The sequence below is a fragment of the Lissotriton vulgaris genome, chromosome 4_1, assembly GCF_964263255.1.
Source record: "Lissotriton vulgaris chromosome 4_1, aLisVul1.2, whole genome shotgun sequence".
NCBI lineage: Eukaryota > Metazoa > Chordata > Amphibia > Caudata > Salamandridae > Lissotriton > Lissotriton vulgaris.
The window spans coordinates 499,737,628-499,761,637 of record NC_141691.1 but is presented as its reverse complement, the minus strand read 5'-3'; the positions used below and the strand labels follow the sequence as shown (position 1 = coordinate 499,761,637).

Sequence of the window (24,010 nt, the reverse complement as noted above, 5' to 3'; positions counted from 1 at the left end):
CCTTCCTCTTTAACCAGTACATGGCAGATTTGGGGGACACCCTGAAAGGAGCCAGCCTAGCAGTACCGAGATTAGGCAGCATTAGGCTGCCGGTGCCACAATACACCGATATATTCGGTAAAGTGAGCTACCCAGTAAACCTTTGGGGGCTGGGTGAAATGTGATCAGATGGGTAAGAGGGACTCCAAAGGAGTTTGTTTTCAGTATTGAATTTGCTTATTTAGATGAATTGAATATAGGTAACTTAATTATCCTGGGGTAACTTAATTCCAATAAATCAAATGGCTAAAGTTCACTGGACACAACAATACTCAACATTAACACAAATATTAACATAAAAACAAATAGACATGTGTATATGCAAAAAATAGATTTTATCAACATTTAAATTAGCAGGGAAGAATTACAATAAACCAAAATGTACAGCACAGGAATACAAGACAAGTGTTAGGAAATCAATCAAACTCTCTGTATAGCCTGTGATAAGCTTATCCAAAAACAAGGAGTGGAGAAATTTCCTTTCGGAAAAGACTGGCGCGTGATCTGACCTCTGAGGAGTTACAATATTTTGTTTCTATTTGTCCTGATGATGGTCTCGTTGAGTTGCCCATAGAGACCGAAACGTCGACTTCTGCTTCATCCAAAAGGAAATTTCTCCACTCCTTGTTTTTGGATAAGCTTATCACAGGCTATACAGAGAGTTTGATTGATTTCCTAACACTTGTCTTGTATTCCTGTGCTGTACATTTTGGTTTATTGTAATTCTTCCCTGCTAATTTAAAATTTGATAAAATCTATTTTTTGCATATACACATGTCTATTTGTTTTTATGTTAATATTTGTGTTAATGTTGAGTATTGTTGTGTCCAGTGAACTTTAGCCATTTGATTTATTGGAATTAAGTTACCCCAGGATAATTAAGTTACCTATATTCAATTCATCTAAATAAGCAAAGTCAATACTGAAAACAAACTCCTTTGGAGGCCCTCTTACCCACAATACACCGATGACACTGCCATAATGGACCACACGAGAGTGGGCCTACAGAGAGCCCTAAACGTATTGAACCAATTTAAAAATGATAACAATCTCATAGTCAACCAGGTGAAAACAAAGGTGGTCATTTTTGGGAGCTACCACCTGAAAAAGAAGGCGCAATAGCTAATGGGAGATCTTCAAATCAGTACGGTAGCAGCCTACAACTATATAGGGGTGTGGCTCATGGAACAGGCCAATGCAAACGCCCACCTAAAGCAGCAGTCCTCTAAGGCCAATAAGAATATATTCCTGTTAAAGCAGTTGAGTCTACATCTGATCAGCCCCACTGCCGGACCAATACTGACTGCCCTAAAGTCAAAATTGCTGCAAGCCATTAGTTATGGTCCCCAGGTTTTGCTGGGGTCGTAGGATGCCCTTCTTATCACAGCCCAAGCCAAATCGTATAATTCAGTTTTCTCCATTCCAAAGTCAGCAAGGAAGTCCAGGCTAAGGCTGGCGCTAGGCCTGGTAAGGCCCAACCTGATGTGCCAAGGAGAGATTATAAATTTATACTTAAGGATCTTAAGGGCCCCAACAATTTCCTTAAGACAACAACTGAGAGTCATCTTTTAGGGGCTAAGCTCAGTATGGCATACCAGCCTCGGCAAAGCAATCAGTACATCAAAGATCGAGGAAAAGAGCACGCCATTGCCGGAAATTCCACTAAATGCCTGGAAAAAAGTCATAAATAGACAAGTCCGCGAAATCTCATTTGAGCTGGATCTTAAATTGCCCCGTTTTGGCCTCCATTTAGTCCCATTGAATAGCTCCTATATGGTAGGCAAGGCACAACCCTACTTAAACGAAGCCCTGACGCCACAAGTCTGAACCAAAATTCTCTCCATGAGAGTACGTACACTAGGAATCATCGATTTTAACCCCGCATGAGCTCACAAGGGGGATTGCACAAACTGCAGACTGTGCTCCTACAGGAGGGAATCCTGGTTACATCTTCTATGTTGCTGCCCGCCCTTAGGAACGAACGCCGACGACTGCTTCGCCTAGTCTGTATCTCCAAGGGAACCAAGACATGTAGTGAAGCATCAGCCTTGTGCTTTTCTAAAACAACCACAATGACCTTGGCAAGACTGGGGAAATTTACCCATCAGATAAGGACTGCTTTAAAGGCCACAAGCGAACACAACCAAACAACGGTGCCCAGCACAATACGGAGGATAAAGTTGCTTTTTCCTCAAACAAATATAGAGCCCTGCACCTTCTCACCCGTCCCACTGAGACTGCACCATATGCGCTTCTCTCAATGGAAGGGCCTAGGAGTTTGGCCTACAGATCGCTGAAGTAGAAAATTACCAAGGTTAATGCAGGCGCCTAAGAAACTTTGTGCAAGGACTTAAGACAATGACCACCGGCACAGGCTGATCGAGTTAGAGCCGAGGGGAGGGGGGGATGACACATTAACTAAACTTCATTAGATGCCTCCATACTTTTTACCGTGGCTATTTTTTTTCTCTGTTCGCTTTTATGTTTTTTACTGTAATGACTTTAATTGTACTGTTAATAAATAAAGTCAGCCACCTGCCTCGCTAAACTGGTGGCACTCCTGCCCTATAGAAGGGTTGGGGAATCAGCCGGAGTAAAGAATTGTTTAGCAATCCTAATAGAATTATAAATATAACCTACAATAGTAAGTAATAAAGACATACAAGAATTGGACTGAATATATTTCATTTTCAAGCACTGCATGTTATGTCCTTTGCTACTATGTTTTCCAATTCCGAAGTAGGTTTAAGCAAGCAGTGATTTGCCTTTGGAATATGCACAGATCTTAAGAGGAAGGATCTAATCTTTGTGTGGGTGTGCGCGTGTGTGTGTTAGTTATGTCAAACGTTGTGGAAAATTCAACCAAAGTTAGAAATGTTTTATACAGTATTACAGAATTGTTTGTTTGTGTGTTTTCACCTTCTGAATCATATGAAACTGAAAGAAATTCACATATATAGACTCACCGATCAGCGCAGTTTAGCCCTAGGCTTCTTCATCGGGCAGAAGAATGAATGGCATAACTGTAGTATAAAGAAGACTTAGCTTCCAAAAGTGTAACTTAGAAATAGAACTTTATAGTGGGTGGTTGATTGTAAGATATGCATACCGCCAACAGGGAGCAAGGTTATGATAATGCAAAATGTACACAAAATACAAACAATTCCATAGACTGTTTGTGCTCTACGAGCATTTTTTCGTCCATGGTTGGTACCTCGGTAACCAAGAGAAATAAATGTGGAATCTACATTTTTAATCACCAGTAACCATGCAGCATAGTTGTTCACCTAAAACAGCACCATGAAGAAGGCAACGCGAGTTAAAAATATTGTAAATTGCACCTAAAATGTCAATTTAATATCCCAGTGATAAGTTGCAAGTGTTCTATGATGTTATAACTTTGCAGGTTAAAAAACACATCACATTTTCAGGGCTCATTCTTATTGACGTAAAACCTAAAGCATTACATTTATGAGATATCTATGGTACAAATCTTCAAAGTTATGAATGGGTCAGAGATATATTTATTTATTGATCTAGTTTTGAGTTTTGTGTACTGAACCAAGGGCATCAGAGCGCTTTACATGGAATAGATAAACATTGTTTACAAGAGGTTTAACAAAAGTGGGAAGGAAAGAGTCATACAATATAAGGCTTGACAGGGATTACATATACATCGTTCACAGGAGGTGTCATGGAATAGGAGGGAAAAAGTCCTACATTATCATGCAAGTAGTTAGTACAGAGGGGTCGTTTATAGGAGATAGATGCAAGTGGGAGGCATATATTTGTACAATGTGCAGTAGGAGTGAAGTATAGGGAGGGTGGTGGAAATAGAGGTCAGAGTGAGCAGATAAAATTTGTTGGACAAGGTATTTGGTAGATCATTTATTTAGGTGTATGAGTTTAGAAATTTGTTGAGAAGAGATATAGTTTTACATTTTTCTTGAAGTGAAGGTAGGATTGGTTATTCTGAGGTTCCTTAGGAAGGGCATTCCAAATTCTGGGGGCGTTCCCCGAGAAGGCTCGGGTGAGAGATTTGGTTGTCTTGAATCATGGAGGGAAGTGGAGAAGAATGTCGGAGTTACATATTGTGAGTTTGTTTGCAAGGTAGGTTCGTTTTCTAGAATAGAGGGCTTTGTGTATTACGCAAGCAGTTTTGAATATTCTTCTTGCTTCAATTGGTAGCCAGTTAAGTTTCTTGAGAGTGGAAGTGATGTGGTCGAAGTGTCTCCCAAAGGACAGCAATCCAGCTGCTGCGTTGAGTGTGGACTTCATTGACAGAAGGTGGGTTTTTGGGGTGCCGGTGATCTTTGCGTTACTGTACTCCAGCTTGGAGAGGACAAGGGATTGGATTAAGGTCTTCCTTCAGGTGTTCTAGGGATGAATGGTTTGATTTTTTATGTGATTTAGTGTGATCCCAAGATATTTGACAGAGTTGGATATGTGTAGTTTACAGTTTAGTGCAGTTAAACTATCGAGCCAGTTGTGGATGGGTCAGGTATTTTTTTAAGCTGGATGAGGAGGAGTTCGGTGTTTGGGGGTTTACTTTAAGGTGGTTGTTGTCGAGCCAGGTGTATATGAAGTAGAGAGTATTATTGCGGTGATGGATGTCTTTAAGTGAAGCGATTTTGATATAGATTTGGGTGTCATCTGCGTTAAGATGGTAAGCACTCCTGGCTATTTTCAAAATCAGTGTGAGGGATTCGTTGTAGAGGTTGAAGAGGTCAGGGTATAGGATAGAACCTTGTGGGAACCCTTGGTTGAGTATTGTTGCTGTCAATGTGGGATTGTTTAGTTTGATTAGGGTAGAGCCATTGTAGGACGGTACCACTGATGCCAGCCCGTAGGTAGAGGGGGTTGACAATAATGCTGTGGTTGACGGTATCAAAAGCCCCTGAGATGTCCAGTAGGATTAGGAGACAGTCATCTCCCTCATCGAGGAATCTATGTAGGTCATCCGTGATGTTCAGGATTGCAGTCTTTGTACCACAGACTTTCCTGACTCCTGATTGGAATGTGTTGTGTAAGTTAAATTTCTCAATGTGATTGTTTAATTGAGAGAGTACACATTTTTTTATGTTTTTCGCAAGTAGTGGGAGGTTGGTAATGGGTCTGTAATCTTCAAGGTTGTTGGGGTTAGCATTGAACTTTTTGATGGGGTTTATTTGGCCAAGTTTGAGAGAGTCTAACATTGAGCCTCTGATACAGAGAAGTTGATGATATTGGTCCAGGATGGGATAAAGATGTGTCTGAGATTTTTAACAAGAGAGTAGGGATAAGGGAAGTTGACTTCATGGATGATAGTGTTTCAAAGACTTCCTTTTCAGATATATATTGAAATTCAGACCAGATTGCATTGTTGTTTGGATGAAGGTGATTGATGATAGAGTTCTGGTGTTTTGAGAGAGTAGAGTTGTAGAGGTCATTATTAGTTGATGGGGGGACAAATGGGGAGCCATTGTTAGAGATGGGGTTTTTTGTGCAAGGAGCAGATGGGAGGGGAACAACAAGACTTCAACGTTTGTTATTTTTGTTTTTTAGTCTGAGAAGAATTTAGCAAATTTTTCACAGCATTTAGTGGAGACATCTATAGGATGTTAAGAAATGGAGGAGGTTTGGTTTTTATTAAGCATGGGCGAATTTTGCGAATCTCGCGTTCGCGAATTTTGCGGATTTGCGAACTCGCAATCCGCAAAATCCGCGAATTCTCGCGAATTTGCGGATTTTTTTTTTGTGTGTTTGCGCGGGTTTCTGCCAGTTCGCGAGGGTTTTGTACAATGTCGCAAATTGCGAACTTACCTGTCGGGTCGCAAGTTTCGCGAACTTGTTGTTTTCTACGTGTCCAGCCTGTTTGGGACACTCTTCTTCATCACTGCCACTCTCTGTCACCACTGCCACTCTCTGACTACTCATGCCACCCTCTGGCCCACCCATGCCACCCTCTGTTTCATCACAGCACCCTCTGGTTGTCCAGTCAGTGTACATTATTGTGGCAACGCAAGCACACCTTCCCTGCCTCAAGTGACCTGAATTAATTTGGGGCTGATTAATGTGTCACAGAATATTTTTTTAGCTGGCACCTGCTTCCTTAGTGCTTCCTGATTAGTGATCTTTTGAACTTGCTAAGTGCTTTCATTGTTGCAAAATTAGTTACAACACCTGCCCTGCCCCAACTGACAATAATGAATTAGGGGCTGATTAATGGATTTGAACCTCCAGCCTGGCTCCTGCTTGTCTCCCTTAGCTGTAATTCAGGACCTTTGTGGCATATGTGTAACTATTCTGAGGTTCAGAGCAGGGTCACATAATAGTTGCAACTGGCAACTGAACTCTGGAGGGGCCCCTCAGGAAGCACTACAGGAAATGGCTACTAATGATGAGCCTGAACTTTTGAACCTGGTAAGTAGTTTCAGTTTTGCTAAGATCGTATTTCTGCAATTTTGCACTTATTCGCGGGGCGCGAAGTTGTACTGGGAAGCCGCGAACTCACGCGAACAGTGCGAGCAGTGCGAGCAAAATCCGCTGCTCGCGGATTTGCGGATTTTGCGGGAGATTCGCGAATCTCGCGGATTGCGAATTTACCAAAAATCCGCAAAATCCGCGAGCGAAACGGATTTTCCGCCCATGCTTAGTTTTTATGATCTTGATGTGCTATAGGCGTGAAGCCCCCTGCACAAACATCACTGAAACTGAGGCATGGCAGTGTTGGTAACCCGCGGCTTGCCTCAAGTTTGTTGTTTGTGATGGATACTGCCTTCACTTTTTAATATTTCATAAACTCATCTTTAATTCTCTAATGGAAGGCAATTTTATAAACAAACGTGGGTGGCTATTCGTAACATATGTTTTCTTTTCTAATAGCGGATGTTACTGACAATAGAACTAGTTATACGTTTCTTTGCAGATACCTGGTACGTTTTGGATTAGACGTAACCTGGAATTTGTTTGTTATTTTGTTACAATATTTTGTTAGAGAATATTTGCATCAGAGTTTATTAAATAGACTTCAGTTACCAATTGTACCATTCCTTATCAGCCTCTTCACTAGATGACTACATCCCACGGTTATTTTAATATATGTAAATTAAGTCATTCTTAAGCATATGACTAAAATAGGGACAGCTCAAACATGTAGGTGTTATTCGCAGTGCTCCAACCCCCACCTCTTTTCTTTATCTACTCTTTACTTTGAGGGTCTCATTCTGTGCAATGTTGCTTCTACTGCATGATGGCAAAGACAGTGGAAAAATGCAAACCATGCATATCTGATTGAATAGAAGCCCACCCATCAAATATTCACTGTTCCCTATGGGTTTAGAGTGCTGATAAACAGCTCTGTAACTGAGAGGTAGGGCCATAATACACAGTCCACGGCTCCTCAGCAGAGTGATGTGCATGAGTGCCCCAATGTTAGTCACAGTCCCAGATTTACACTAACATTGTGATTGACCGCACTGGATCCAGACTGATCTGCCTCTCTGTCTCACTCTATTGGTGAAGCAGGACTCGCAATGTTCTCGGAAATGTTACTGGCGTCTGGAGGCCGAGGGAGTAGTGAAGCAGCCATACCAGCAGAATTGAAGCGCAAAAAATGTTTTTTATGGGGTGTATATGTATTTGAGCTTATGTATGCATGTGAGTATTTATGAGCTTTGTACCTTCTGTTGGTAAAATGCAGCTTTGGCTAAAGATGTCAGTTCTTGGCATAATGTGGGTATCTGTGGCTTGAAGGTCCACCCCCTTAGCAAAATGCAGGGCTTCACATACTGGTGGCACTTCTTGATATATTGAGGCATCCATGACATGATGGCGCTCACCCATGTTACTGGTGTCCTTGATGTTATTGTGACAATACTTATCACATTGTGAACTTTTATGGTATGATGTCAACCATGGTATTGAGCTGACCCTGCCATAATGGTGGTTGTTCTTGGCATATTGTGCACTTCCCTTGCATGATGCTGCCCCCCCAGTATAGTGCTCACCCTGGAATATTAGTGCCAATTACTGGTCCATTTTGAGTATAACTGGTGATGGTGTCTTCCTCCTGACACATAAATAGTGGGGTAATTCTTGGCATATAGCATCCAATCTTTGCATGATAATGTCAACTCCTGTTATATTTCTGACTTTAACATAATTGTGGTAATGTTGTAATACTGTGGTCATCTATGGTATGACTTGCTGATATTTGCTGATATTTGGACATGTAAAGCACAGTATATCCATGTGCGCCTGTAGCACAGGTGAGTTCTAGATGAAAATGATATAGTGATGTTTGAGAACTAAATATGTATTCTCATAAAGCGGAAAACTGGCATGCCGGGTCAAAGGGTTTGTTTTCTGATGATGATAAACTTTTGTTTGGGGCAACAGACTTTATTTGTTTAGAAATTAAAGGATTGTATTCAATACCACAACGTGTTTTTTTCCTAAACTGAAAAACAGAAGCTTGGGAATAAAATTATTGCTTTCCCACATGTTCATTCAAAGCTGAGGGATAATATCTACCCGAATCAGTAAAATTGCTACAACCTGTGTGCTGTCCATATGGATAAGGTCTCTGTAACTTGAGCACCAACAGTGATACTGTGTGTTACCTAAGGTGGTAAGGTTTCCGATGTTTTCCAATGTTTTGCTTATTTTTCAACTATACCCGTTCGAATGAGACTCTCAGTCGTAACATAACTTTTGATTGAGAATATGCTTTTATGATTTAGGATGGGCAAAATAAATAAAGTGAAAGCAGAAATAAAGATAGATGTTAATGAAATTGATAGTTCATTTGAATTTTCTGAACTTTCTGTTTGAACTCTTGCAATTTAGGCATTTTACAGGAGTATTCTATTAAAAAATGTTGAAATTGTCTCACAATTTCCTTAGGGCGGGTGAACCTTCAACACAACTGGGGAGGACCAGAGATTCTTAGTACTCTGTGAAAATATGCAAACAATTGACCAGTGGTCTGTCAGAAGTCATGGCATTTTATCAATGTTATACAATAAGTGTACTGTGAGATGTGGTCCTTAAAACCCTCTTGGGCCCACCCCCCAAGAGAAAGTCATGTTTGCATTTTTTGCTTGCTCCCTCAATGCAAAGAGGGACGGGGATAATACCCCATCACTCTGAAAGATTAACAATCACCAATGTGTATAACTAGGTAATCCGGCAGCTTGAAAGTGATCAAGCCCCAAGACTTGTCTGACCTTCCCACCCTTTGACTTCTTCATGTACTTCTGGGTCCAGGAACTGTAGGCCAAATGTAAAGGTCATTTAGTCACACCTTCTAATTTCCAAAATATCCGGGTTTGCAACCACAAAATCCCTTTTTCATATGCACTAACCTGATTTTGCAATTCTGAGTGTTGCTCTAAATTGCATAGTGGCTGTATTTAAACCATACCAAATCTCAATTAGAAAGAGGTGTGAGTCGGTATGGTATGCATCAATGATTGATGACTTTAATTCGGTTCTCAACCCTTTGGCCAATGAGACTCCCAAGTTCGGGTGACAACTTTTTGGGAAGCAAATCCTAGTACATCTGGGCCTATTCGATGAATTCTCCCATTGTGTCCCTCACTGATATTCATTTTTATGGAACATCAGGGTCTTGAACATTGAACATATGTACAAAGTAGATTAGCTGTCTAATGTAGTGAGGATCAGTGGAATAATTATGCAAAAAGTGATAAATCTTCAGTTTTTCTCTTTACATGTTTCAAGGTTGTGGGCGTACCCTGCATTTGAACAAAAATGCTTCAAGATCCTATTCCTTGAGTGTTTCTCACACATGAAAATAAACAATGACTGCACAGATTTTCTTGGGAATGGACCCTAACAGAACGAAGTTTGACTTGAGCTTCACAGAGACCATCAACCGGTGCATGCAAGTCCCAAACAAGTTAAAATTTCTACTAGAACCTGCCTCTGTGACTGATGGCAATACAGTGGATGACCACCCCCCATCTTATCAGATGCACATACCGGAAAGGATATCACTTGCAGGTAATGAAATTAACTGACTCCACTAATAGGTTGTTCATTTCATTGCATTTAGTTTTCTAAAATCATGTTGTTTGCTGTTACATGACTCCGTGGTAACATTTTATTGTCCTTGGGAGGAGGGAAAACTGAGTGGATCTGCCAGCATTCAAAACTCTGACCACGAGATCAAACACAGATTCCTGCCATGGACAGTTCACTGTGCAACGAGAACTTCCTCAATTCAGGATTGTGATGTGTAGGATCATTCTCTAGGTCAGCAGCTCCCTTTTGATAACCAACCAACATCTGAACACTTAACATCAAAAATACCTTTTGGCACCCAGGAATAACAAATGTACAAGCACATGGTGCAATGACAGTGGTAACTGGGACAAGTCTCTCTGTAGGAACTCTGACAGAACTCATTCAACTTTCAGGTAACAAAATAGTTGGTAAGTGAAGTCCTTTGTGATCTTGTTTGATCAGACTATTAGAGTGTTGGGACCGGAAAGTTCTCTGCATGGTAAGAGATGTGTACCCCTGCCTGGAGTGCCCAACTGTACTGTTATCTGAATCCCTAATGCTGATATTTTTGTTACAGGCAAACACTGATTATGCATGTGCATCATGGCATAGGCGGTCTCACAGATTGTGGGCTTGTTGGACTGGCAGGGGCACCTAAAGTGCTACCCTCATAGTGGTAAAAGGCCACCGCATTCAGCAGGAGTTTAGCAGCACGAACAAGGTGGTGGCATTTTACCGTGTAGTGATCCATAGTAGTAAACAGTACTTTTTTGCCCTGTGTCACGGGAGTTAGACCTACAGACTTTCTAAAAGTTCTGCTGTGTGCTGAACTCACCCTTCTCCTACATCAGGTAGTTGTGGGGTGCTGCATAGCAACTGAGTGGTGTCTCTGCGTTGTGTGTATGTTCCCCTGGGAAGGGTACAATACAAGATTGGTGCAGTACTATGCAGCACATGTGTGGTTAGTACATTTGTGGGGTGTATGTATGCCTGGAGGAAAAACATTACACAAGAGATCTAGTGCTATGCAGTGCATGTAGTAGGACCACATGTGCTGGATGTATATGTGCTTGTGTGAAGTAAAATACATGAAGGGTGAAGAGTTGTGCGGCACAGATAGTGTGTGTGCTGGCAGTGTGTGTTTTGAACTAACACATCCTGGTTAAAAAAAAATACAAAAGCATCAATGAGTGTTTATGCTGAATGTGTGTTTACATGTGAGGATACAATGCATAGAGATATTAGTTCTGAACAGAAAATGTGGTAAGAATGTATGCTGAATGAGTGTGCCTGCAATGGTGCATTGTATGGAGGGCCCAGGGTTCCATTTTGGCAAGTACAGGCCTGCCTGGAATAGACATAAGCAGGGGAGGAATCCCCCAGTCAGATTTGTGGGTTGCTTCCTTCCTGGGAACTGGGTGGGGACACACTGAAGGGAAAAGGTGCAGACTCCTTTTACATTTCAAAAGCCTACTTTTTGATTCAGTGATAGAGGACAAGAAACGGGCCTGCCCACATCTCAGGAAGGGGGATGGAGCTGATAAGAGGATCATAAAGAGTAGGGCTGGAGGTCTGGGATTAACCTTCAGATGCGCATGTCACTGTGTGAACTCTGGTCACTCCTATGAATTGTGTTGGGGACAATCAGCTTTGAAGTTGTGCCTGTAGAGGTAGGCCTCTTACATGACAGAAGATGAAAAGGAAAAGAGCACACTTAAAAAAAAAAAAGCAGAAACCCAACATGAAACCTCAAAGACCCAGACCCTAAATTACATTTGATGACTGTAAAAGGACTAGAAGTCCCCCAAAAATTGTCATCTGCCAAACAGCCAGATGGGCTGTGAGAGAAAGGGAAGCTCGGCAAGATGTCTGTGTGTGACCAGGACGGGTGGCCACAGTCTTCTAGTCTCCCTGTTGGCTGAGGGGACATCACCCAAGAGAACCAAAAGCACCTGCCCTGAAGTCTGGAGTACCGTCTGGAGTACCATCTCCTGTCTGATTGCCAAGACCAGTATGTCCTGTGAGGAAGAGGAGCGCATTAGAGGTGGCAAAGTCCAGGGGGAAGCCCTGCCAAGAGGAGTCCCTGTGCAGGAACAGTCCGGCGACCCCCGTATACAAGGAGCGGGCCACTGTTATCTCAACAGTGTGAAATGTGCCATGTGGGAAGTACCAGGCCTGCACTGACGCGCCTTGAAGACCCCGTATGCCAGAAGAGGCCACCTGTGAACCTAATTGGGCTGGAGTGTGAGACTCTTGTCTGCCGTGTTTAGGGCGTTCACCCAAAAGAACCTGCACCCAATAGTGAGCCATGTGGCAACCCTGTATGCCAAAAGGGTGTGCCGGTATAGCTGTCACTAAATGTTCGGGTTGTGGCCTGGATAAGGGGATTACTGCCATGGACCCATGGGTCTAGCCTGCCAACTATACCTGACTGTTTTCCCGAGGACCAAAGATGTAGCACCCTTGCCGGAGCTTTAGTCAGTCGGAAGCTGAAGAATTCCCCTCTCACCTTTGTTAGAGGAATAGCAACATACCTTTTTTGTGTCCTCTGAGCAGGAGCAGGTCTGATCGCTGTAAACCAACCAGCAGCGCTGCTCGACAGGTAGAGCCTGCGAGGAGCCAAACCTCGCCATCTATGATCCTGACTTGGGAGCCCCAGAGGAAAGGGGACTCACTGCACTGCTAAACACTATCACACTGCCTGATTTGGTAAGACTGAAACCAGGCCTTTGTGGCACTAGGAGATTCACTGCCTGGCATAGACAATGAAATTTTGAAGACTCGAAATTAAACTCTTGAGCCTAGGAGTTTGAATTCTCTGATGTGGCCACCAGTGAATGGCGAATAATCCTGAACACATTACACGGAGAAGGGTGGGACAGGGATGTGCCTAACAACTACTAGAGCCCTGACCTCCAAGGGGAATTGTGTTTTTGCTTCAGAATGTTGTATTCTTTTGCATGTGTAGCGTTAGAAAAAGTACCACTTTTTCTTATAAAGGCAAACATTTGACTGGACCTTAAATTATTGTTCACACTGTCTGCATTTTGAGGTATGAGTCGTGTTCACTGACCTGTATCTATATCCCCTGAGGGAGTTGACTGCTGACCTCAGCTACCACTGAGAGTCAAGTGCAGAAGGAGCACTTGGCTCATTTGAGCAGGATCCTTAGTAGGATGTACCCTGGGACATCAGGAGTAATAGGTATATAGTTTAATAAATACAATTTCCCTATATATATATATATATATGAGTAATTAATATATTATTTTCAGTTTTAATAAGGATTACTTCACTTTTATACTGAAGCACATTATTTTACGTGTCATCTGTGCAAAAACATTCCTGCAGCAGTTTGAACGCATTTTAAAGTGCAATTCTAGCATGATTTTTTGAGTTGCATTTTCATTTTAGGAGTAATTTTCTCCAATTCCCTACCTTTCTAGAAAGTACTTTCGTCTTCAGATTTGTCTTGTATTTTTTGTTTAATTCCCTTATGATGTTTAAGTGATTTCATGTAGTCGTCATTCACTATCCCATTTAGCCCCATATCCCTCTTGTACATTTTCTTTTGACATTTTTCCTGTCTTTTTTGCATGAAGTATGTCAGGATTCCTGCAACAGCTCAACTCTCTTGACTATCACAATGTTCTGGCAGGATCATTCCTCCAAACACTTATGAATGTACAAGCGTCTTGCACCATGACTTTTGACCAAATTACATGCTGTTGGCAATAGCTAACTGCAGGTGATGTTCCCCGGTTTGTTTGAAAAAGCTTAGCAGCTCTTACAAATGTTTTACCAATCATATTCAAGGCTAGGTTTCAGTTGTCACAGAATCATCCAGAAAATTCACCAGAATAAGCATTAAGCAACTGGCATAGATGACCTCAACATGAACCTTCTGGAAGACAACCCTCATAAAATTAATCCCCTGCACCTGTTCCTTGCTATCAGCAATTAGAACACGACCTTTGTGAACATTCTAAAATACCTTCAAGAAAACATCCTCATCAAATTAATCATCTTTGCTATAAGCAATTCGAAGGCAGCCTCTATGAATATTCTTACACCTTCCAGAAGACAGCCACATCAAATTAGTTATTTGCACCTGTTCCTTTCTATAAGCAATTAGAACGCGACCTTTGTGAACATTCTAAAGCACCTTCTAGAAGGCAGTCTCATCAAGTTAATTATTTGCAACTGTTAATTGTTACAAATAATTAGAATGTGACCCTTATGAACTTTCCAAAGCAGTTTTATGTAAAGACCGTCCACACTCCTCCCACTTCTACCTCTCCACAAAGAACATTGCTCAGTACTCTAACACCTGGATGGAAAAGATAACAAGAAGAAAAGGAGCAATGCATTAACAGACCTTATTTTACTGCACGCTGAGCTCAGTCGCAACATTGTGCTGCAACCAAAGGTAACCAGTGTTTTTGTTCAACGTGTACATACTGTTGGCAGGGCTCTGCCAGAGAGGACTTGGGTGAAGCTAACCCCATCCAAATTTGCTTATGGGTTTGATGCTGAAATCCTACTCACTGCAATTTCAAGAACTTTGATGAAGGGGCCTTTATGGACAATCTTAATGAAAACAAAACAACAACAAAACTAAAGGTTTGTTGAGATTTTAAAAGCTTAAATACTTGATCACAGCCTAATTATTTGGTTGTTTATAGGTACCATATCAGTCGGTACCATTCATCAGACTGGTGTGAATCCCTGCTGCAGTGTTGCTGTTGAGTAGATGAACAACAACATTTTTGACTCCACATGTCTCTCCATCCTAACCCCCTATCCCCTGGGATTTGCCACCGGAGCAGTGTCTCCTCCTGTAAAACAAGGGCTACTCTTGGGTGGGATTCGGGAACTAGCGTCGACACCCAATTGGAATTATCTGGAATCCGGGTAGGTGGTTTAGGACAAAGTATTTACAGCTCAGAAATAGGACGTAAAGAAATAATAAGCAAAGTCCTATTATCAGTATTGGCATTAGTATTGCTTTGAATATACCCTTCCCAGCTGTTGTAAACCATTTTCCAACTGTGCTCAATCTTTTCCCAATCTTTTTTACAAAGTTATACAGCAAAAGGACAGGGTTTTAGGTCTGAGGGAAATAAAGGCGTACTGCTCAGGTAACACGCAGAAGAGATGCTGTAAAGCAGAAGGTGCATGCAGGTAAGGGGCAAGTCCCTGGAACCCCTCAAAATGTGCTTAGAAAGACACACTAAATACAATGAGACCAAGACCTGCTGCACACTTATGTAAAAGTTCAAGCAAAATAGAAGTCGCAATGGACATAAAGTTCAAATTCCATGGGCGAAAATGTGGAACACCAGTATTTTGGTTCCTCTTTTATTGTTCATTAAAAGCCAGCCAACCTGGTACCTGTGAACGTTGTCCTGACAAGTGCAAGGAGGAAAGTGGGTCGACGGTGACTATATAATTGTGGTATTTACAACACACTAATAGATTCACATATTAATGCAACATTTCTTCGAGTGACGCAAAAGGGCGTAGTGAAATGTAAGGGTAACGAGATCCTAGATAAAGGTGGAGATTGTAATGTGGATGGGGGAGTAAGGGAGTGAAAAGGAAAAACAGGGCTTTAGGATATAACCGGGGGTGTGCATCCTACCTGTAGCTAATGGATATGAAACCACAGGTCTGTAATGCCACAAAGGGGAAAGGGGAGAGACAAAGGGAAGCATAAGAAGGAGTACTACCAATGGTAGTTTGGGATTTGCATTCAATTAGATAAGACCCCTAGTGGGGGGCGCATTAATTATCGCGTGATGGAAGGAAAAGAATCTCACCGCGGTGCCGGTGATAATTCCGACCCGGCTCCGCTCGAGACCGGGTTAAAGTAACCGTCAGGATACAAGTTGATTTGTCCAGAAGGGAAGTTCTCCAGTGGGTATGTGGAGATTCTGTGAATATAAGTCGAGCATATCAGGTGCTAGTTCCTTGAATCAAGGTTAGCATTGTTTATTCTTAGAAGTTCATAGGACTAAAAAGGCTTATTGTGTGACTCACCTTTAATAAGCAGTATTGTTACATGTTATAGTCCTCAAGGAGAGTAAATCAGGGGTGTGTATCTGTCCACGTGTATACAGCGCGGGCAGTGTAGAAACTTCTGGAGTAGATAATCCCTGGGGTAGTAGTTAATATGTCGCAAAAACGTCCACGTAGAGAGTGCAATGTAAATACAAGGGAGGAGAGAGAAGAGAAACAAAGCCGGAAAGTCAATGAAGCGGCATTGACTATAACACGTAACAATACTGCTTATTAAAGGTGAGTCACGCAATAAGCCTTTTTAGTCCTATGAACTTCTAAGAATAAACAATGCTAACCTTGAATTCAAGGAACTAGCACCTGATATGCTCGACTTATATTCACAGAATCTCCACATACCCACTGGAGAACTTCCCTTCTGGACAAATCAACTTGTATCCTGACGGTTACTTTAACCCGGTCTCGAGCGGAGCCGGGTCGGAATTATCTTTGGCACCGCGGTGAGATTCTTTTCCTTCCATCACGCGATAATTAATGCGCCCCCCACTAGGGGTCTTATCTAATTGAATGCAAATCCCAGACTACCATTGGTAGTACTCCTTCTTATGCTTCCCTTTGTCTCTCCCCTTTCCCCTTTGTGGCATTACAGACCTGTGGTTTCATATCCATTACCTACAGGTAGGATGAACACCCCCGGTTATATCCTAAAGCCCTGTTTTTCCTTTTCACTCCCTTACTCCCCCATCCACATTACAATCTTTTTTACAAAGTTGGTGTTTCCAATTTGTGTAACTCAGGTTCTAGACCTGATATGTTTCTCGCAAACCTTTCTATCTGCTTACTCTCGTCTGGTATGAACCACAACAGTGAACTAATTTCAGCATGTGACTGACTCCTCCCTTTCCTGCAAGTAACGGTCTAAAGCAAGACGGTCTTGCAAAACCATAGGCCGTATAGCAATTAAGTTTGTGTTAATTAGGAGTAAAGCTCCAGGAGTGCTTGTCGCCATTTTATCAACTACAGTAGTTAGCTTTCTGATTTTTTTCATCATTTAGTATGATCTCTACGGGTAGCATCACTGCTCCAGATATGTCTCCTACTAAAGCAGCTCCTGTCTGTGTTGCATTTCTGTCTATATGATGGTGCTAACATTAATGCTCCTACGCTTGTAACATGGAACATCTTTGGTATTAGTATGCCTAAATAACAGGTTCTTTCCCAATCAGCAGGTAAGCATTCTGTCCACAATCATAAGAAACCCCTCAATTGTATTTTCGTTTCCCTGTAAAATTTGCCATGATACTCCCATTGGTTCAAATGTGTGTATGCAGCTACTGAGCCCTACATTTCTACTCATTTTAATGTACGTCTTTGGTAAAAACAATTTTTTCCTTTTTGTCGGCTGTCTAGTCGGGGTTTTGTTTTTCTAAATTGATCAGCCGTGGTTGGACCCAGTAGCCCATGCATGCCCCATGGCCCTCTGAAAGGGGTTCTGACACAGAGGACGTAAAGGGGGTCAGGGGATATTGAAGCTTCATCTGCTATGATCTCTACATGTGGCTGCAATCAGCCCCAGCCCTACTTTTAGACCCCCATTATTGAGCCCAAAGTGGGTCTTATTGCTGAAGACCTGGAAAATTATAATATAGTTGTATAAGATACTGACTCCTAGAGCATAGGACTTCCTTTTACTACATTTTGGGGGAGGCACACCCAGTTTATAATAGTCTGCCCGAAAACAAAGGATACAGGAGTCAATCCAGCAACAGCTCCTATAGCATAATTCAGTGGTTCTTAACCTTTTGACTTCTGAGAAGCCCTACCGGAGCAATTTGTAAGATTTGGACCTCAAAACAATATACATAAATAAACACATATTAAACAAATAAACTATCAAATATTTTATTTCATTCCCAAACAAAAATATACAAAAATTGTTTTATTTCTATGAGACCCAGCAATACGATAGACTCAAGCACATTACTTTGTCTGTTTTGCTCCTAATGCATGCTCTCTTTTCAATTGAGCCCAACAATCATCCATAGTAGGTTCGGTTTGCTGTACTTGTGCGACTTCTATGAATCTAGCTAAGGAAACCAAGTTAATATTTAGCCTCAGTCTCATATTCCTTCACATTTACAGAAAGATTTACAATGTTCAATTTTACAGTTTTTTTTCATGTATTTATACTTTATTAATGTGCTGAAACTATTTCATTTTCTAAACATTCAACAAACACGGACCACAGATTAAGAACCCCTGAGCATTAGTTATTCGTGAAGTAAATGCAGATTATAAAAGCATTGTGCTATCAGAGGAGCAGCAAAAATAGGGTATTTCAAATACGGTAGAAGGAACTTGTTAGTGAATGCACCATTAAGCGCCTAATGATGAGAGCATATCACCCAAAGTTGCCCATCAGTAGTGTTGATGCAACAAACACCGTGATGGCCTGTTATATAACTTGCTGACATCCTTGGTCTGAACAGTGTACGCTGGCATCTGAATATTTGGTTGTCACAAATCGAAGCTGTTTTTGAGAGATTGGGCTTCAACAAAGATTCAGAATATAAGATGAGCTACTGATAAAGAGTTGTTCTGGAAACTCAGCCGAGTTCCCTGCAACTGAAATAGCAACTGTCAATAATAGAAAAATATTTGCAGTAGCACTGATCAGAAAAGAGTATATGGGTAAAGAAGAATAAGGTCACCTTTAGCAGTAGCTGTCGGTAACGGAAGAAAAAGACCGACTCTCCGGAGTGGCAAAGCAGGGAAAAAGAGAGCTGAATCTGAGAGAGTCTCTTAACTAGCAAGTAACACTCAATAATATAAGATAACACAATAAGGTATTGAACGTTCATAGATGTTAATTCCTCTCATCCGATGGTCTCGTCGACTACCAATGCATCTTTCCCCGATTCCCACGGTAAACATTCACACGATATAGTGTAAAACGGTATTTCAGGACTTTGTTACATAGAAGAATGTCCTCATGAGAACCTTCTTACCTAAGCTAAAAGATACACTCTATGTCCATTGTGAATTCAAAACAAGTCTGATATGATGTGGGCAAACTAGCAATATTATTCTGTGAAGCATTGATAAAATATATCTTTATTCAAGCAGTCACAGCAGAGCTCATTGTACTTAGATAGGTGATCTAATATGGTGTCAGGAAACTAAAGAAATACAATTTGAGGTCAGCTTAATCTTAAACAAGTTGCTTATACTTGGCAAAGTGTTCTATTAAGCTATGACCATGAATCGGGAGAAAAAGGCTTTTAGGCCTTACTAAAGGAACACATTTAAGAATGATTGCCTAGCCCAAACGTTTTCTACATAATTTTGTATCCACTTAAATAAACACACTTTCCCCGTATTTATATATATGTAATTAATGTATTATTTGTAGCATTAATAAGTCTTCATTCACGTTTATGCAGCAAGAACAATTTTCTATGTGTCATTTTCTAAGTAAAAAGATTTCTGCAGCAGTTTAAATGCGTTCTAAAGGGTAATTCTAACATGATTTGTAAGTCGAATTTTCATTTTAGGAGTCATTTCCTCCACCACACTGAAAGCGTCAAAAAGTTCTGGAATTACATGTGGGTGTAGGTTCATTTCTTATCAAATTTAGCGGGATTACCATCAATAAAGAGCTGCAACTCCACTCTTGGAATACAAATGAGCCAGCAAGGCTCTCCCTGTAAATGTATACCTTAAAATAACCAAACAGCCCCACCCACATGTTGAGCCAATACAAGTACTTCCCTTTCCTCCTAGTAGGCACTTAATTCCCTATCCTAAATGAGAAAACACCTCCAAAATTCCTGGGTCGGGATAGGTAATGCATCCTTAGACTGAGGTACGCATGAGCATGTCAGGGTCATGAAGACATGGTGAGGATGGAAAACAAAGCTGTGCCTCCCCTAAGGGAGTAATGTACAATCAGGTTAGATCAGACCAGTTTCCTGGGCAGCAGACACCCCCGCCAGCTGAAGGGTGGTCTCTTTTCCCACACGCTGTACATTTGTTGGGTCTGATATGGAGGTGGAAAACTACAATGCTATAGCAGTAACTGCAGTGAGGGCTCAAGAGAAAGGATTTGTGCTGAAAATGAGCAAACATGGTATATAGCAAGGAGTGGAAAGGAATCTTTTGCTTAGTTTGCTTGCCGCATATAGTTGTATAATTACAGGTACGACAGTAGACTGGTCTTGGAACAATGGTCCTCTGAGAATTGGGAAATTAGGTGGGTTTGCAGTTTGCCAGAACAGGCCTTTACAATAAGCAAGCCTGTGACCTAGGACAAGACTTTGGAAAGCCTTTACTGGAATGTGATTGAATTCGTTCACACCCACAAATGTAATGTAATACCTGTACATGGAAAAGGTGCTGTTGCTGTGCTGATTGCAGACTGCCTTATGTACAACCCACGAATTATGTTTAAGCTGCAGTGTGATTAGTGCACGACCAGTACCCATGGAATCAGTGGAATCAACTTTGTATTTGGGAAGCCTGGGTATGGTTGCTGCCGAGCACTCCCAACTATCGTTGTTCCTTCATTAAGTCTTCATAACAACACCAATGTTTTCTGAAATTTACTCTGGATTGGATGGAGATTTTTCTTCCACACCCACACATGAAAAAATGGAGAGACAAAATTCTTCCGGAGTAACTTGGGAGAAAGCAAAGTGGGCTCTCAATCACCTCACAGGATAACCGATTAGCTATTCAGGTTACATAAAACGTTGAAGCAAAGTTGCCAAATCAATCACTCCGTCTTAAAATAATGCTTCTTTATCTCTCTTTCTCTGGCTGACTCTCTTTCTTTCTCTCCCCCTCTTTATTACACTCATGCACATTTATCCAAACATGCACCCTTGTTTCACCCAGTACACCAGGCAATCTTATATCAAGTAACTTCAGGCATACATAAAATCCACAGCCAGGTAGAGAGTATTGAGTAGAGAGCAGACAGCATCACTCGCACTGCTGTCTAAACTGCACCCTTGACAACAAATTATATCTGCTTCCGTCTCATGCTTACTAGATCTTCTAAAAAAACACTGTCTTCATGAATGTGAAGCAGATATATGTGGTGATCCATTGTCCCAGTAGAATTTCTGAGTTTTATAAGTCAACGCCATTCAACAATTTTTTCAGGTATCATTAGGGGAAAATATATAAAAGTCTCTTATGTGTAAATGAAAGCACAGTCATGCTTCCAAAATAAGACAAATTAAAACATTGAAATCATTTTTTTAAAGTAAATCTTTTGTTGGGAGACATTTAAAAACAAATTGATCTTGGTAGCATCAAGAACAGGATAACATAAATGTTTGTTATAAAGTGTCATAGCTTGTTACATTATGGATGTAATATCAGTCTTCCTCAGTAGTGGTGGTAAACTCAACATGATTGATGATTATGCGCCCTGTCTCTCCTATCGACACCTCTCTGTGGGAGTATTCACAGTATATACAGAGTGGTCCTTTAAAGGTGTTTGGGCTAAAAAGAAGAGGGGAGATGGTGAAACTCTTCAGAAATGTAGTGATATCTAAAGGGAGATGGAGATTCAGCGAAATTGTGAACACACAAACAAAATTTCTCCTGCAAATAAGAAAAGACATAAATATTGGGGACCTGCTTGGAGTAGGCTACAAAGAGCTGATTAGTGGCTGCTAACCAAGATGAAAGTCCTGGATGTCATTTAAAATTCAGCTACTAATAATCATTAGCAAATGAAGATGATCAGAGCCACCAGAAACTATGAAGGTAAACACTATGAACTCATCTTTTTTTAATAATTTCAAAGGAAAATCCCCTGGAGGTTGGAGAACAGAAAAAGTCAGGCTATTACAAACTGGCAAGACACTTACCTTCAACCTTGTCATAGATGATCACTCACTGCCACTATCGAATTTGTTCCTACTGGCCCCAGACCATTGACTCTGAAAATTGAAGCTCAAGGGCAGGAAGATCTCACAAGGATTTGAAGAACACGGCTACTTCCATTGACCGTCACCCAATTCCATAAAATGAGCGTTGGGGTTGCAGTGCTACCTGTGCCATAAGCTACCCACCGTTATGTGAAGGCTTTATTACCTAAGAATGGAATTTAGCTACTCTTATTGTTATTGTTCCTATTGTTTTGGTAGGCTCTGCTATAGTAATTGTTAGAAATGGGGGTCTTTAGTTGGGAATATTTTCACCTTTTTCCAAGTAGGAACCCTTCTTCCTAATTAGGGTAAGGGAGAATACACTTATAAAAAAACAGCTCACCCCCTTGGTAGCTTGGCACAAGCAGACAGGACAATGCCACTGAAGTCCGTGCAAGATAAGAGGTTATTCAGAAGAGGTCAGTTTCCAGAATCAGTGGCTGTGATCAATGCTTTATACCTTTATTATTCCAGAACACTGGCATCCACCATCCAGGGTGTGGCGTCCAAGTGCGCAATTGCTCAGTTCAGTTTTAACCCCTTCCCTGCTCATGACGAGCTCAGCTCGTCATGCAGTACACTGGTCGTGTGCTTATGACGAGCTGAGCTCGTCATGAACACACCCATTGCTGTTTGTGTCCAGCACAAGAGAAAAATCTCCCTAGCAGCCAAGGTGTTAAAGAAGCCACCATCTAAATGCATAGTATTATGCTTAGACCTGTTCCTTTTGACAGGTTTATCCCCAAACCTTTTGCCTGCTATTTTTCTGACACTGAGTTTGTTGGCTATATGATTTTGTGCACTTTTCCACTGCTGATCAGTGCTAAAGTGCATATGCTTTCTGTATAAATTGTGACAATGATTGGTTCTCCATGATTGGCATATTTAATTTACTGGTAAGTCCCCTGTAACGTGCACAGTGTGTGCCAGGGCCTGTAAATCAAATGCTACTGGTGGGCCTGCAGCACTGGTTTGCCACCCACATTAGTAACCCTGTAAATGTATCTCAGACCTACCACTGTGGTGTCTGCGTGCCTATTTGTGAACTGCCATGTTGTCCTAGCAAGTGCACTCACTTAACAGGCCCACACCTTTCCTCTCCTTACATGTAAGACACCCCTAGGGTAGGCCTAAGAAACCCTGATGGGCAGTGTGCAGTGTATGTGAAAGGTAGGACATGTACTACTGAGTGTGACATGTCCTTTTTTTTTTTTATTATATTTATTAATTTTCCGTGTTGCTCACACTTTGTACATTATACATTATTCAGCATTAATACTTAAAGCTTCATAGTTATATAAGCTCTATTACAATTCTACAAACATTATTTATGTTTCTTACTTTACCCCCATCAAACATTAGGCCCTTCTTAGGTCTACCTACGGCCCAAGTCCTTCCTTCCACCTACTTATGGGTAGCCATATTCTTAGACCTAATGTCCTTCCCCTTTTCCCTTTTCGTGCATAAATATTCTTCTCCATATTATATGCATTCAACAGATTAGCCAGCCAGGTTTGTATTGCCGGTGGATTTTTGTCAAGCCATGCCCTTGCTAAGGTCAATCTGTATACTGACATTGCCACAAACAGAAATTCCTGCTGTGTGTCGGCTTCTTCCATGCCCAGACCTAAGATTATCCGAGCTGGGCTAAGTTTAATTTGAATCCCCAATGATCTGTCTAGAAAACCCTCGATGTCTCTTACTAGCGTATGTAGTTGAGGGCAGGTTGCAAATATGTGAATCATATCAACTTCGTTAGCGTTACATCGAGGACAATTTGTACCCATGGTCCCACCCCATTTAGCTATCTTGGCAGGGGTATGATATAATGAATACAGAGTTTTGTAATGTTGTGACTGCATAGAGGATGAACACAATATAGTACGACCTAGGTCCAGTGATTTCTTAAACCAGCCTACTTCCACGTTAAGTTTTTCCGCCCATTTATTACTCACTTTTCCTAAGTCGTCAGTTTTCCCTTTAACCAAACAGGCACA

General features: G+C 41.3%; 1 protein-coding gene across 2 annotated transcripts in view; it reads left to right on the top strand.

The window, feature by feature from the left end:
- The window catches only part of LOC147718893 (mitochondrial fission factor homolog B-like), a 202,297-nt gene that overhangs the window by 112,271 nt on the left and 66,016 nt on the right, over positions 1–24,010 (top strand). For both annotated transcript variants that reach the window (XM_086964655.1, XM_086964654.1), the window contains exon 2: positions 9,766–10,047. In XM_086964655.1, coding sequence (XP_086820781.1) covers positions 9,846–10,047 — 202 coding nt within the window. In that variant the 5' untranslated portion in view covers positions 9,766–9,845. The remainder of the gene's footprint in view (positions 1–9,765; positions 10,048–24,010) is intronic.